This window comes from Setaria viridis, chromosome 3 (genome assembly GCF_005286985.2).
Source record: "Setaria viridis chromosome 3, Setaria_viridis_v4.0, whole genome shotgun sequence".
In the NCBI taxonomy this organism is placed as follows: Eukaryota; Viridiplantae; Streptophyta; class Magnoliopsida; order Poales; family Poaceae; genus Setaria; species Setaria viridis.
This window is the reverse complement of record NC_048265.2, coordinates 49,275,571-49,288,457: the sequence shown is the minus strand read 5'-3', so window position 1 is coordinate 49,288,457 and position 12,887 is coordinate 49,275,571. Positions and strand designations below refer to the sequence as shown.

Sequence of the window (12,887 nt, the reverse complement as noted above, 5' to 3'; positions counted from 1 at the left end):
CACCATCCATCCATGCCTCTCAAACAGGCCGCGGTTCCGGTCGACGGCACGCCATGGCATTCCTTCCTCCTCCCCGAGAATATATAAACACGAGAGAGTGACGAGAGGACGGGTGTCGCTGTCCGTGCACGCGCGCTCGCCGCGAAAGCGATCGAGCAGCTTGGTCGCCGCGCCGTACGCCGTCGTCTCCGGCGCCGACCATGGACAGGCGGCGGGGCGCCGCCGCGCGGGAGTTCGAGGACTTCGATCCCGTCGTGGAGTGGAAGCTGGCCGGCGAGGTGGACGTGGTGGAGATCTCGCTCCCGGGGTTCCGCAAGGACCAGGTGAGGGTGCAGGTGGACAACCACGGCGTGCTCCGCGCCACCGGCGAGCGGCCGGCGAGGGGGGGTCGGTGGGCAAGGTTCAAGAAGGACCTCCGCCTCCCCGACAACTGCGACGCCGACGCCGTCCGCGCCAGGTTCGAGGGCGAGAAGCTCATCATCACGCTCCCCATCGCCGTCCCGGCGGACGGGACGCCGTCGTCGCCCGGGACGCCGCCGTCGCCGACCCCATCGCCGCCACCGGGACCGCCTCGCTGGCCTCCTTCATCCAACTCTAGGCCGCCGCCGCCGCCGAAACCGCGTACGTCACCGCCGCTCCCACCGCCACCTCGTCGTCCTCCAGGCTATTCCGAGTCGACGCAGCCGCTGGCACCACCTCGTGCTCCTGCTTATTCTTCGGAACGGCCGCCGCCACAACCTTCATCACCACCGCCGCCGCCGCCACCACCTAGAACTTATTTTCAGCCACCACGTCGGCCTCCATCGCCGCCTCGTGCTCCAACTGAGCCGCCGCCGCCACCACCTAGAACTTATTTTGAGCCGCCACGTCGTCCTCCATCGCCACCTCGTGCTCCAACTGAGCTGCCGCCGCCGCGTCGGCCTCCATCGCCGCCGCCAGCACCATCGCCACCTCCTACAAAATACGACCGTCCAAGACCACCTCGGCCGCCTCCTGGTCCAAGTTATCCCAACCCTCCACCCCCACGCCCGCCGCCGCCGCCGCCTCGTGTTCCTGCTCGCACTGAGCTGCCGGCGGCGCAGGCTCCACGTCCATCGCCACCGCTGGCACCACCTCGCCCTCCTATTTATCCAGAGCCACCGCGACGCCCGCCACCGCCACCGCCACCGCCACCGCCGCCACCCGAACCCCCTCGCGCTCCTGTTTATTCAGACCTGCCACCGCCGCCGTCGCGTCCGCCGCCACCGCCTCCACGATCAGCTCCGGCGAAGCCCACCATTCACGATCAGACAAAACCCACCACCGCAGAGCCGAAGCCGTCGCCGCCGCCGCCGCCGCCGCCGCCACATGGGACGCCGGGTGCCGTTCCCGGGCCAATAATGCCAGGGAGGGCAATCTCCGTGTCACCCCCTTCTCCGGCACCTCTGCCTCCTCATCCCGCAGAGGAAGCGCCGGAGAAGCAACTGCAAGGCGGCTCTTCTCCGGCGGCGCTGGCTCCTCGTCACGGAGAGGCAGCGCCGAGGAAGCCACTGCAAGATGCCAAGGTACCAGAGGAAGACGGCAGGGTCAGTAGGGCGCTACCGGAGACGAAGAAGAAGAGCAAGAAAAGGACGGGTGGAGAAGTGAGAGGTAAGGTGGAGGAAGCCAGAACGACGCCGGGGAAGAACCAAGCTCAGGCGGCGATGACGACGACGGTGCCGCCGCCGGAGCCTGCAAGGCAGCTGCTGGTGAACACTGTTGCGGCGGCGGTCGTGCTCGCCGGGATCGTCTGGTCGGTGTGGCGCAACCTCAGCAGTTAAGCTACATGTAACGGATCGGAACTTGCAAAGGGCTGCTTGTAATTATTATGTGTTGTTCTGAACTTGCAATTGCGCACCACTGGATCAGTGTGCATGTACTAGCTCGCAACGAAAAACAGAGGATCAGTGTATAAACATGTAGATGCAGCTCCCAACGAAGAACAGTGCCTTGAAGCAAAATATGTTGTATGAAAACGAAAACAGAGTGACTTGTGGGCACGTGAAATATCAAGTTCCAATCCTTTGTGCCACGAAGCAAAATCTCTTGCATGAAAACCACCAAATTCACGAAGACTGACACAGGTATGAGCTGCAGGGTGCGATCATCGTGCCAAGAAAAATACTAATCTAACCACAGACGGAGCGGATGCACACGATCCATATTGTTCAAGACAAATGGCTTCTTTGATGGCACCCTCCTTGTAATTAAAGGAAAAGCCGCTGCAGGGGCGCTGGCGAGCTGGGTGCGGATGAACCACGTTGGTTAGGGCGGGCTTGACCTCGGTGTACTTGCGGGTCTTGAGACAGAGGATGTTGGTGTCGAGCACCGCGAGCATCTTGTTGATGCGGTCGGCAATCTCCTCAGCTCGGTGGACGGGATCTGTTAGCATATTGTATATATAGTAGGTCCCTTAATTGTGGATGTAATCACGCGCCTGTGCGGTAGGCTTGCATGCCACCCCGGCTGCCCTATATGTACTCTTGTACACGTATGGAATACAACCAACTATTCCTACACTTTCATGGTATCAATCGCGGTTCCGATCCGCTACCCTTCCGCAACCCTAACCAGCGCCGCCGCCGATCCGATCGCCACCCCCGTCGCTGACTACATGTCGCCGGGTGTGTCGCCAGTCTCATCGCCCGCGCTGCCGATCCCATCGCCCGCCCCGTAGCTTCCCTCGTCACCGGGTGTGGCCGCCGATCCGATCCTGCCTCCGCTCCTGATCTTCTATTGTACGTGCTGTACGTCTCCTGCCCGCCGCCGTCGTCGTCAACGTGCTGTACGTGCTGTACGCGGCTGTACATCCTGTACGTGCTTGGAGCTGCCCACGTCGCCGGGTGTGCTGCGTGCTGTACGGGCTGTGCACGTGCTGTACGCTTGCCTGCTGCCCACATCGCCGGGTGTGCTGTTGATCGCGCCACCGGGTGCGGCTGCCGGTCCTGCCCCTCATGGCGGACGACGATGATGCTGCCCGTGCTGAGAAAGCACGCCGCGCCGAGGAAGAGCGCCTCCGTTCCGTCGCGCTGGACGAGTACGAGGCCGCCCACGTAGCTATCTGGGCGCAAGCCACCGCCGTCGTCAACGTCAAGGCCCTGATCCCCGTCATTCTCGACCAGGCCACCAACACCTACACCAAGTGGCGCGGCATGTTCCTCACCGTCCTCGGCAAGTACGCGCTGACTCGCCACGTCCTTGAGGATGAGGCGTTCCCCACGCGCCCGGCGTGGGTGCAGGCCGACTGTGTCGTGTTGACATGGATACACGGCACGGTCTCCGGCGATCTACAGCAATCGCTCATGATGCGGCAGCGACCTGCACGCGAAGCTTGGTGCTACCTCGAGGATGAGTTCCTCGGTCAGCGGGAATCCCGCGCCCTCCTCCTCGAGACGCAATTCCGCAACTTCCGCCAAGACTCCCTGACAATCACAGATTATTGCCGTCGTCTCGAGTCCATGGCTTCGTCACTTGCCGAGTTCGGCGACCCCATTGGTGATCGGCAACTAGTGCTCACCCTCCTCCGTGGCTTGAGCGGCAAGTTCCGCCACATGGTGTCCATTCTCAAGATGCATCGCCCGTTCCCAACCTTCGCGGAGGCTCGGACGCACCTCCTCCTGGAGGAGATGGAGATCGACGCGAGGCCACCCTCGCCTCCCGCCGCACTCGTCGCCGCGCCACGCCCGGCGGCAAACACTGGTGGCCCTGCCGCGCCGCGCTATGGGGCGCCCACTCCTCCTACGCGCCCCCATGGTGCGCCCTCTGGTGGACAGCAGGGAGCACCCACTGGTGGCCAGCGTTCCGGCCGACGTCGCGGCCGCGGTGGACGTGGCGGCCAGCAGCAGCAGCAGCAACCTGCTGCTGGCGCCCCTCCCGGTTTCAGCCATGCATCCCCAGGTATGCACCCGTCATTTGCACACCCCTGGGCCGGCACCCTCCAGATGTGGCCCTATGGGCGTCCTCCACCGGCGCCACCAGCGTTCACTGCCGTCCCGCAGTACGGCTACGGCAGCTCCTTCAGCGGCGTCCCGAGCGGTGGCGCCTATGGCTCCGGCTACACCGCTCCGCCTTCACCGTACGTCTACGGGGGAGCAGCGCCAGCGTTCCAGGGGCCCTCGCCGGCCTACCAGGTGTCACAGCCGGCACCCTGGAACCCCGTCCATGGAGGCTCTTGGACTCAAGACTCCCTGGCGCAGTCGTTCAACACCATGACGCTCACTCCGCCGGCACCGTTCGAGTGGTACGCCGACTCCGGTGCTGGTTCTCACATGACCGCGGATGCTGGTAACCTCTCCACCATTTCCCCACCATCATCTTTTACACCTTCATCTATCATTGTGGGCAATGGAGCACTCCTTCCTGTCACTGCCACCGGATCACATATTTTTTCATCTCCACATCGTAATCTTGTTCTTAACAATGTTCTGGTGTCCCCCAACATTATTAAGAATTTGATTTCCATTCGTCGTTTTACCACCGATAATAATTGTTCTATTGAATTTGATCCGTTTGGTCTTTCTGTGAAGGATTTGCAAACCAGGAACGTGATCGCCAGGTGCAATAGCTCTGGCGACCTCTACCCGTTCTTTCCACCCGCCACCAGCACCTCCGCACTTATCGCTGCACCCACCTCACTTTGGCATCGTCGTCTCGGGCATCTTGGGCGTGAAGCTCTGTCCAAGCTTATTAGTTCCAGTGTTATCTCATGTAATAAAGATGATCTCCACCATATATGCCATGCGTGCCAACTTGGTCATCACACACGGCTTCCTTTTGGATCATCCAGCTCTAGGGCTAGTCATAATTTTGATTTGATACACTATGATCTTTGGACATCTCCTATTGTTAGTGTGTCAGGGTACAAATATTATCTTGTTATTCTTGATGATTGCTCACACTACATTTGGACGTTTCCACTTCGCCTAAAATCTGAGACGTTTTCCACTCTCTCAAATTTTTTTGCCTTTATTCACATGCAATTTGGCACCACCATCAAGAGCATTCAGTGCGACAATGGCCGTGAATTTGATAATTCCACCGCCCGCACGTTCTTTCTCTCCCACGGTGTTGCACTCCGCATGTCGTGTCCATACACTTCTCAGCAAAATGGCAGAGCCGAGCGCTCCCTTCGCACCATTAATAATATTATGCGTTCTCTGCTATTTCAGGCGAGTCTTCCTCCGGTTTACTGGGTTGAGGCCCTCCACACTGCCACCTATCTTGTGAACCGCCTCCCCACCAAAACCCTCGCCTCCTCGACACCTTACACCCACCTTCATTCCACCCAACCCTCCTATGACCATCTCAAAGTTTTTGGGTGTGCTTGTTACCCCAACTTGTCCTCCACAGCACCCCACAAACTTGCACCTCGTTCTTCCCTATGCGTCTTCCTTGGCTACTCCTCGGAACACAAAGGCTATCGGTGTCTCGAGCTCCAGTCGAATCGTATTATTCTCTCTTGACATGTTGTTTTTGATGAATCTTTTTTCCCTTTCGCCGACATGTCGACCACGCCCATGGCTTCCTCCGCCTTGGACTTCCTCGTTGATGAGCATGATCTCACCGCTCCACTTCCTGGAGTTCGCGTTGTGCATGCAGGTACCCCGGCTCCTCCGACGTCGCCCGCCGTGCATGGCACTGTGCCTGTGCATGCGCCTGTTGCCAGGTCCTAGTCCGCTCTTGCACCGCCGAGCCCTGGAACACGGTCGCCCAGCTCGCCCCTGACCGGCGCTACTGGCCCTGTGCATCCCGCACAGGCTGCTGCCAGTAGCGCCCCGGTCGCCTCGCCGACTGCACCATCCGGTGCTGCTGCCCCTGTGCCATTAGCACGGGTTGCTGCCAGCAGCACCACGGTGCCAGGTGCTGCTGCCCCTGTGCCATCCGCACGGGTTGCTGCCAGCAGCTCCACGACAACCGGCCGCACCATCGCCACTCGCCCGGTCTCCATCACCCCGGTCACCAATGCGCACTCAATGCGCACGCGCAGCAAGGCTGGCATCGCCCAACCTGTGGATCGCCTCAACCTCCACACTGTGCCCATGTCGCCTTTGCCGCGCTCTATTCGGGACGCTCTGTCAGACCCCAATTGGCGCTCCGCTATGCAGGCTGAGTATGATGCTCTTCTTGCCAATGACACTTGGAGCCTTGTTCCTCGGCCGCCTGGTGTCAATCTTGTGACTGGCAAATGGATTTATCGTCACAAGTTGCGGGCCGATGGTTCCCTTGATCGCTACAAGGCTCGCTGGGTATTGCGGGATTTCACACAGCGCCCCGGTGTTGATTATGATGAGACTTTCAGCCCACTGGTCAAGCCTGCGACTGTCCGGGTGGTTCTATCTCTAGCATTGTCTCAGCAGTGGCCCATTCATCAGCTGGATGTCAAGAATGCATTCTTACACGGCACCCTCACTGAGACAGTATACTGTGTTCAGCCCAGTGGTTTTGTTGACTCCTCACGTCCGGATTATGTCTGCCGCCTCAACAAGTCTCTTTATGGCCTGAAGCAAGCGCCCCGTGCCTGGCGCCACAGGTTCGCTTCACACCTTGTGTCCCTCGGCTTTGTTGAGACTCAGTCTGATACTTCATTATTCTCATACCATCGGGGTTCAGATACTGCCTATCTGCTGCTGTATGTGGATGATATTGTTCTTACTGCCTCCTCCGCCAGATTTCTCCAACAAATTATTGCAGCTCTCCAGCGTGAGTTCGCCATGACCGATATGGGATAGCTACACCATTTTTTGGGCATCTCTGTGACACACTGTGCTGGTGGCCTTTTTCTCTCTCAGCGGCAGTACACTCTGGATGTTTTGGAGCGCGCCGGGATGAGTGCTTGCAAACCTTGCAGCACCCCTATTGACCTTCACTCCAAATTATCTGCAGATGGGGCTCCGATTGCCGACGCCACACAGTACCGCAGTTTGGCTGGTGCTCTACAGTATCTGACTTTCACCCGACCAGATATCGCCTTTGCAGTTCAGCAGATTTGCTTATATATGCATGATCCTCGTGAGCCCCACCTTGCTGCACTCAAGAGGATTTTGCGCTACCTGCAGGGTTCTCTCTCACTTGGGCTGACCATGCGTCGGTCACCACCTGCGGAGCTAGTTGTCTACACTAATGCTGACTGGGCCGGCTGTCCCGACACTCGACGTTCCACCTCCGGTTACGCAGTGTTCCTTGGGGACAATCTGGTGTCCTGGTCCTCCAAGCGTCAGCCAACAGTCTCCCGGTCCAGTGCAGAGGCCGAATATCGTGCTGTGGCCAATGGTGTTGCTGAAGCTACTTGGCTCCGCCAGCTGCTTACCGAGCTTCGCCACCCGCCTCGCCGTGCCACCCTGGTTTATTGTGATAACATCAGTGCTGTTTACCTCTCTAGCAATCCGGTGCAGCATCAGCGGACAAAGCATGTTGAGATTGATCTTCACTTTGTCAGGGAGAAGGTCACCCTCGGTCACGTTCGGGTACTTCATGTTCCGACGACATCACAGTACGCCGACGTCTTCACCAAGGGCCTTCCTACCTCGTTGTTTCAGGAGTTTCGATCCAGCCTGAACGTCCGCCATGCTCCCGATCAGACTGCGGGGGAGTGTTAGCATATTGTATATATAGTAGGTCCCTTAATTGTGGATGTAATCACGCGCCTGTGCGATAGGCTTGCATGCCACCCCGGCTGCCCTATATGTACTCTTGTACACGTATGGAATACAACCAACTATTCCTACACTTTCAGGATCCTCATACTTCAGACGGAGAGGAGCTTCTCGTCGGACCGTGAGTTCTCAATGGTGATCACATCAGCATCCATGTTGATGATGGAGTGGATGATGGAGGCTCGCCATGCACAAGCACATCGATGTCAAGGTCCTCTTGGAGCTTAACAACCTTGCTGATTTCCTCCTCAGAGATCCTGCAATGCACATTTCCAATAAGCAAAACCGCCAACGTAGAGACAAGTAAAGCATTAGAATTAACTGTTACTCACTTCTTTGCCTTGTACCCTCCTGAGCTCCACAGTCGGCGAGAACGAACCAATTGTGGTTGTGGGAAGGACTGGAAGGTTCAACTTCTTCTGCTGAGCATCCAATCTAGCACTAACGTTGGTAGCTCATCAGGCCACCGCCCGAGGACGATGCCACTGCCACCCGTCGTCTCCATCCGCCGCCGCTGTGTTGGGCTCCGACGGGGAACGAAGCATCGAAGAAGCAGCTCAGCAGAGTAGTTTGGTTTGCTCCAATATTTCAAAATTCCCATGGTTGGATGACTTGTAACATAGGGAATATGGTATCCAAAGGCATGGGAGCATATATATATGCGCCACTCATCCAACAAGTGCTCATGCATCATTCATCCATCATGAACATTTTACACGATCCATCAATTTTTTCATTTGCCAGAGTTGCCATGCCGTACGTGTGTCTACAAGGAAACGAAGGGGATGAACTTGTGCAACTATATATACATGCTTAAGTGAATCTCGTCAGTTTTTGACCTCCGCCGGGGTGCTCTCATGGCGGGCACGGCGAGCGAAGGCGCAGCGAATCAGTGCTGCTGCCTCAAGGCGACAGCGATTGCGGCAGACGCAGGCCATCCTCAAGCCTCACGATGCTGTCTGGATCTCCGCACGGCTGGACCCGCGTTGCGCCTGGTCCGCACGGGACAGCCTCCCGTCCCGAGCTCAGGTCGTGAACCGATGTGGCTCATCGGAGAAGGGTGCCGGCATCAACTCGTGGCGGCAACATCATGCCATGGGTGGCCGTCGGTGGGAACCAGATGTAGGTTTCTCTTATCCTCAGGTTAGGGTTTCTTGATGGATAAAATTTGAGGATTTCTCATAGGATTTTGGGGATTTGCTGATGGGATTCAATTTCACCTTCTCCCCTCCTTCTAAATGCTTGTGCATGTGTCAATTTCAAGAATCGAGGACTAATTGTGCCAGATTTGGGGAATTCAATGCGAATTTGGGGAGGAACTGATGAACCCTAACCCTAATTTCTGAAATTAATCATTAACAGGGCTTAATTAACCATGAATTAACCTTAATAGGGCACCGATAGGCATGATTAAGATCTAATTCGGTACTTTCTTGACTTAACAGATCAAGGATAGACTTAAAACTTTGAACTTAAGCATAAAACCGAAGTAGATTAAAACTGATTGCACATGAAAACACACTTAAAACTAACAGTTCTAATTTTGCATCTAATCACGTATAAACTTGAACAGAGTAGATGCATGCCAATTGCTCACTTAATCTCGATCTAAACAAAATTTTAGGACTCATTATTAGGCTAAACCAGCTCTGGTGCCAAATGTAGGAAAATAACATGACTGATTCTTAGGATCTAATAGCCTAATGACATGAACACCTAAGAATTTAATTAATTAAGGACTTAGTGGCACTTACTTGTACATCAGTAGATGCCCCTAAGGCTGCTGATGTCCCATCACAAGAGGACAGTGGTTGACGCAGATCATCTAGTCCGTGCCCATACCGATATGATTAGCCTAATCTCGTTGGGATCAAGATTCCCTTCTTATAGTACGGGCCGTCCTAAGGACCAGGCCATTAGTTGGGTTTGTTGCCCCTTGACCAGGGCAACGTGGGTGGCCGTCAACTCCTTAGGACTCGGTCCTCTTTGACTAAGCCAAGATCAATTCCAACAGATATGGGTTGGGTTTGGTCTCGATGCGTTATGTAGACCGAACCTAGATCTGTGTGATCCATAAGAACTTAATTAAAATTAATTATCTGATATCTTTAAGGTTCTTACAATTCTTATAGAGAGGACTATCTAAGCAAAACTCAATATTGAAACTAGAATCCATCTGGCTCCTAATAATTTTGTTACAATTTCCTGTAAATTTATAGGTCGTTTTGACTTTTCTAGATTCATAGATATTATTATGCATCTAGACATACACTATATCTAGATGCATAATAATATTTATGCACCTAGAAAAGCCAAAAGGACCTACAATTTGAAATGGAGGGAATAGCTCGCTAGATACCCCTCATCTTTGGTTGAATTTTGTGCCGTATAGTCCTCTTGTAATGTAATATGCGTGTGTGCGGTGCCTACAAAGGACCGCGTTGTAAAAACCCTATTCCATTCTTCTTAATACAAAGATGTGCAGCTCTCCAATGTGTTCTCGAAAAGATAGGAGTGGTGCTTTGAGTCAACTTTTTTTTTCCTAGAATACGCAGGAGAGCTACGTATCTTTATATTAAGAAGAGTAAAAAATGTTTTGTTACATCGCGGGCCTACCGAGCGCATGCACACGGATCAAACCTCAATGGTAGTTACATGAATGCACAATACAACCGTAAACTACTCTAGCAACAGGAGGGAGCAGTTTCATATGAAACTTGCTGACGCCGGCCAACTGAAAGTGGCAAGGAACTTGGCTCCGGCCGCGCACCAGAGATTGGCTTCCTCTGAAATGGCACGAGATAGCTCTGTAGGATTCTTCTCCGTTGCTCTATTGAAGACTCGATCATTGCGTTCTTTCCAAATTCGACACGAAACCAGCATGAAGGTGGAATCAAGACCTTTTCTTTTGGCAGCATTGAGTCCTTCTCTCTTTTGCAACCACCAGTCCATCAGAGAGGCGTTCTGAGCCGGTGCAGCGTTCTGAATGGTTAGAAATGAACTGACAGCGTGCCAAACCTGCTGGGTGTAGCAGCATCTTGCAAAGAGGTGTTCTGAAGTTTCGATTTCCTGATCACACAGCGCACAATCTGCCCTATCTTGCAGCCCGTGGCGTTGCCTTCTCACCGCTGTCCACAGCCTCTCCCTGAGGGCCAACCACATGAAGAACTTCACCTTGAGAGGTGCCCAGGCGCGCCAGATTGATCCGGCAGCAGGAAATTTAGGGCCTGTTTGGCTCACTAGTGTTAAAGTTTAACACCCGTCACATCGGATGTTTGAATGCTAATTAGGAGTATTAAACATAGGTTAATTACAAAACTAATTGCACAGATGGAGTGTAATTCGCGAGACGAATCTATTAAGCCTAATTAGTACATGATTTGATAATGTGGTGCTACAGTAACCATTTGCTAATGATGGATTAATTAGGCTTAATAGATTCATCTCGCGAATTAGCATAGGGTTCTGCAATTAGTTTTATAATTAGCTCATATTTAGTTTCCTAATTAGCATCCGAACATTCGATGTGACACTGTTAAAGTTTAACACCTCGTATCCAAACACCCCCTTAGTTGAGCCAAGGAAGAATGCTTTGTATGCCGATTTAGCTGAGTAGATGCCTGTGCTCTCCCATCTCCAGGACACCCTGTGTTCAATTCCTTCGCTTAGCTGGATCCCTGCAATCGTGTGCCAGAGATGTACATACTGGGAAATGGCGTTCACTGTTGCCCGTCCGGCAATATCCCGGATCCACCGTTTGTCTTGTAGGGCGTCAGGCGTCAGCTACTGTCCTGGTTTTTCTGATTTTGGGCCTGATGAGCTGACAGAGATCAGGAGCAAGGATGCATGGAGAGGATTGGCGTAGCCAATTGTCCAGCCAGAACAAAGGTAGATTACCATCACCCAAGTGGACTTGGATAGAAGCCTGAAACATATGATGGAGGTTGTTTTCCTGCCCAAAGTCTGTCGGTAGATTTTTCCATGGCCTGTTGGCATCTGTCTTCTTGAGCCACAACCATCTCAATCGGAAAGTAAAGGATGCAATGCGCAAATCTGGAACTGCAAGGCCACCAAATTCAGTTGGCCTGCAAGCCGTCGGCCAAGTTACCATGCACTGGCCAACATGAGCCTCGTTCTTACCTGCCCAAAGAAATCCTCTCCTTCTCTTGTCAATTTCTTGCAGGACCCAATCAGGTATTTTCAGAGAAACGAGTGTGTGTGTGCATATGGAGCTCATTACTGCTTTAACCGTTGTCAACCTGCCAGCCTTGTTCATAAGAGGAGCTTTCCAGGTGGGAATGGTGGCGGAGACCTTATCAATCAAAGGTTGGAAATGTGTCTTTTTCAGATGTCCAACAGTTAGAGGCAGGCCCAAGTATTGGATAGGAAATTCAGTAACTTGTGCAGGTATAATATTCCTGATTCTGTTAATTTGATCCTCAGAGCAAGCTATGGGCGCTATCAGACTTTTGTGAAGATTAGTATGAAGGCGTGATGCATTCCCAAAGAAATTCAGCACCTCCTTGATTGTGAAAAAAAAATGAGTGAGTCAAGGTTTTGCTGTGCCATCTTGCTAACAATGCAGCAATCCATGCACATCCGGCGATCATCACTCATTGATATACACATCTGAAGGACAGAGCCTTCCATCTCTCCCTCACATAAGAGAGCTTGTTGTTTTTGTTTCCCTTGTCGTATGCCTACTTCTTTATCTGTGCCTTCCATCTCCTGAGCAATGAGCATGCCACCTGAAACTGACTGGATTGATACACGGATACGGCAGCATCAGCTTCCTCCGATGAAGAGCCATGTGTGGAGCGAGCATCACGAGGCTTCCTCCTAAATGGTGCTAACTGAAATTTGTCAGGTTTCAGAATGCATTCCATATGGTGCGGATCGGAGGGTAACTGAAAATTATCAACCTTCTTCTCTATTTACCTTGGATTAGATAGATCCTAGGATGTTTTCTTCCTCAAGACATGGCAGCTGTGAAAGTGTCATCATCATCAGCGTGCCCCACCCTGCTGCTCATGGCACTCCTCTTGGCTCCAAGTAAGTCCATATTCACATAAAGTTCATCCTCAAGAACAGCACTGGTGGCTTCGAAAAGCCCTTCTCATATTAAACCGATGGAAGAAGCCTCGCGCTATTGTCCACACTGCGATTTTAGTATATTGACTAAGTATGATGAAAAGTGAGGTATCAAGGGTACTCCTT

At 53.5% G+C, this 12,887-nt stretch overlaps 2 protein-coding genes across 2 annotated transcripts; both read left to right on the top strand.

The window, feature by feature from the left end:
- Window positions 1–9: 9 nt before the first annotated feature.
- Window positions 10–2,050, top strand: LOC117847474 (uncharacterized). The gene has a single exon (XM_034728690.2). It carries the CDS (start codon window positions 201–203, stop codon window positions 1,797–1,799), a length of 1,599 nt encoding a protein of 532 aa, XP_034584581.1. The 5' UTR covers window positions 10–200; the 3' UTR covers window positions 1,800–2,050.
- Window positions 2,051–2,972: 922 nt separating this feature from the next.
- Window positions 2,973–4,582, top strand: LOC140222310 (uncharacterized). The gene is made up of 3 exons (XM_072292474.1): window positions 2,973–3,771; window positions 3,916–4,302; window positions 4,545–4,582. The coding sequence occupies exons 1-3, from the start codon at window positions 2,973–2,975 to the stop codon at window positions 4,580–4,582; spliced, it is 1,224 nt and encodes a 407-aa protein (XP_072148575.1).
- Window positions 4,583–12,887: the final 8,305 nt, after the last annotated feature.

Coding starts and splice junctions, on each gene's coding strand:
- LOC117847474 (XM_034728690.2), top strand. CDS start 201: ATGGACAGGCGGCGGGGCGCCGCCGCGCGGGAGTTCGAGGACTTCGAT.
- LOC140222310 (XM_072292474.1), top strand. CDS start 2,973: ATGGCGGACGACGATGATGCTGCCCGTGCTGAGAAAGCACGCCGCGCC. Junction 3,772..3,915: donor TCCTCCTACGCGCCCCCATG/GTGCGCCCTCTG, acceptor ATGCATCCCCAG/GTATGCACCCGTCATTTGCA. Junction 4,303..4,544: donor TCACATGACCGCGGATGCTG/GTAACCTCTCCA, acceptor CTTTCTGTGAAG/GATTTGCAAACCAGGAACGT.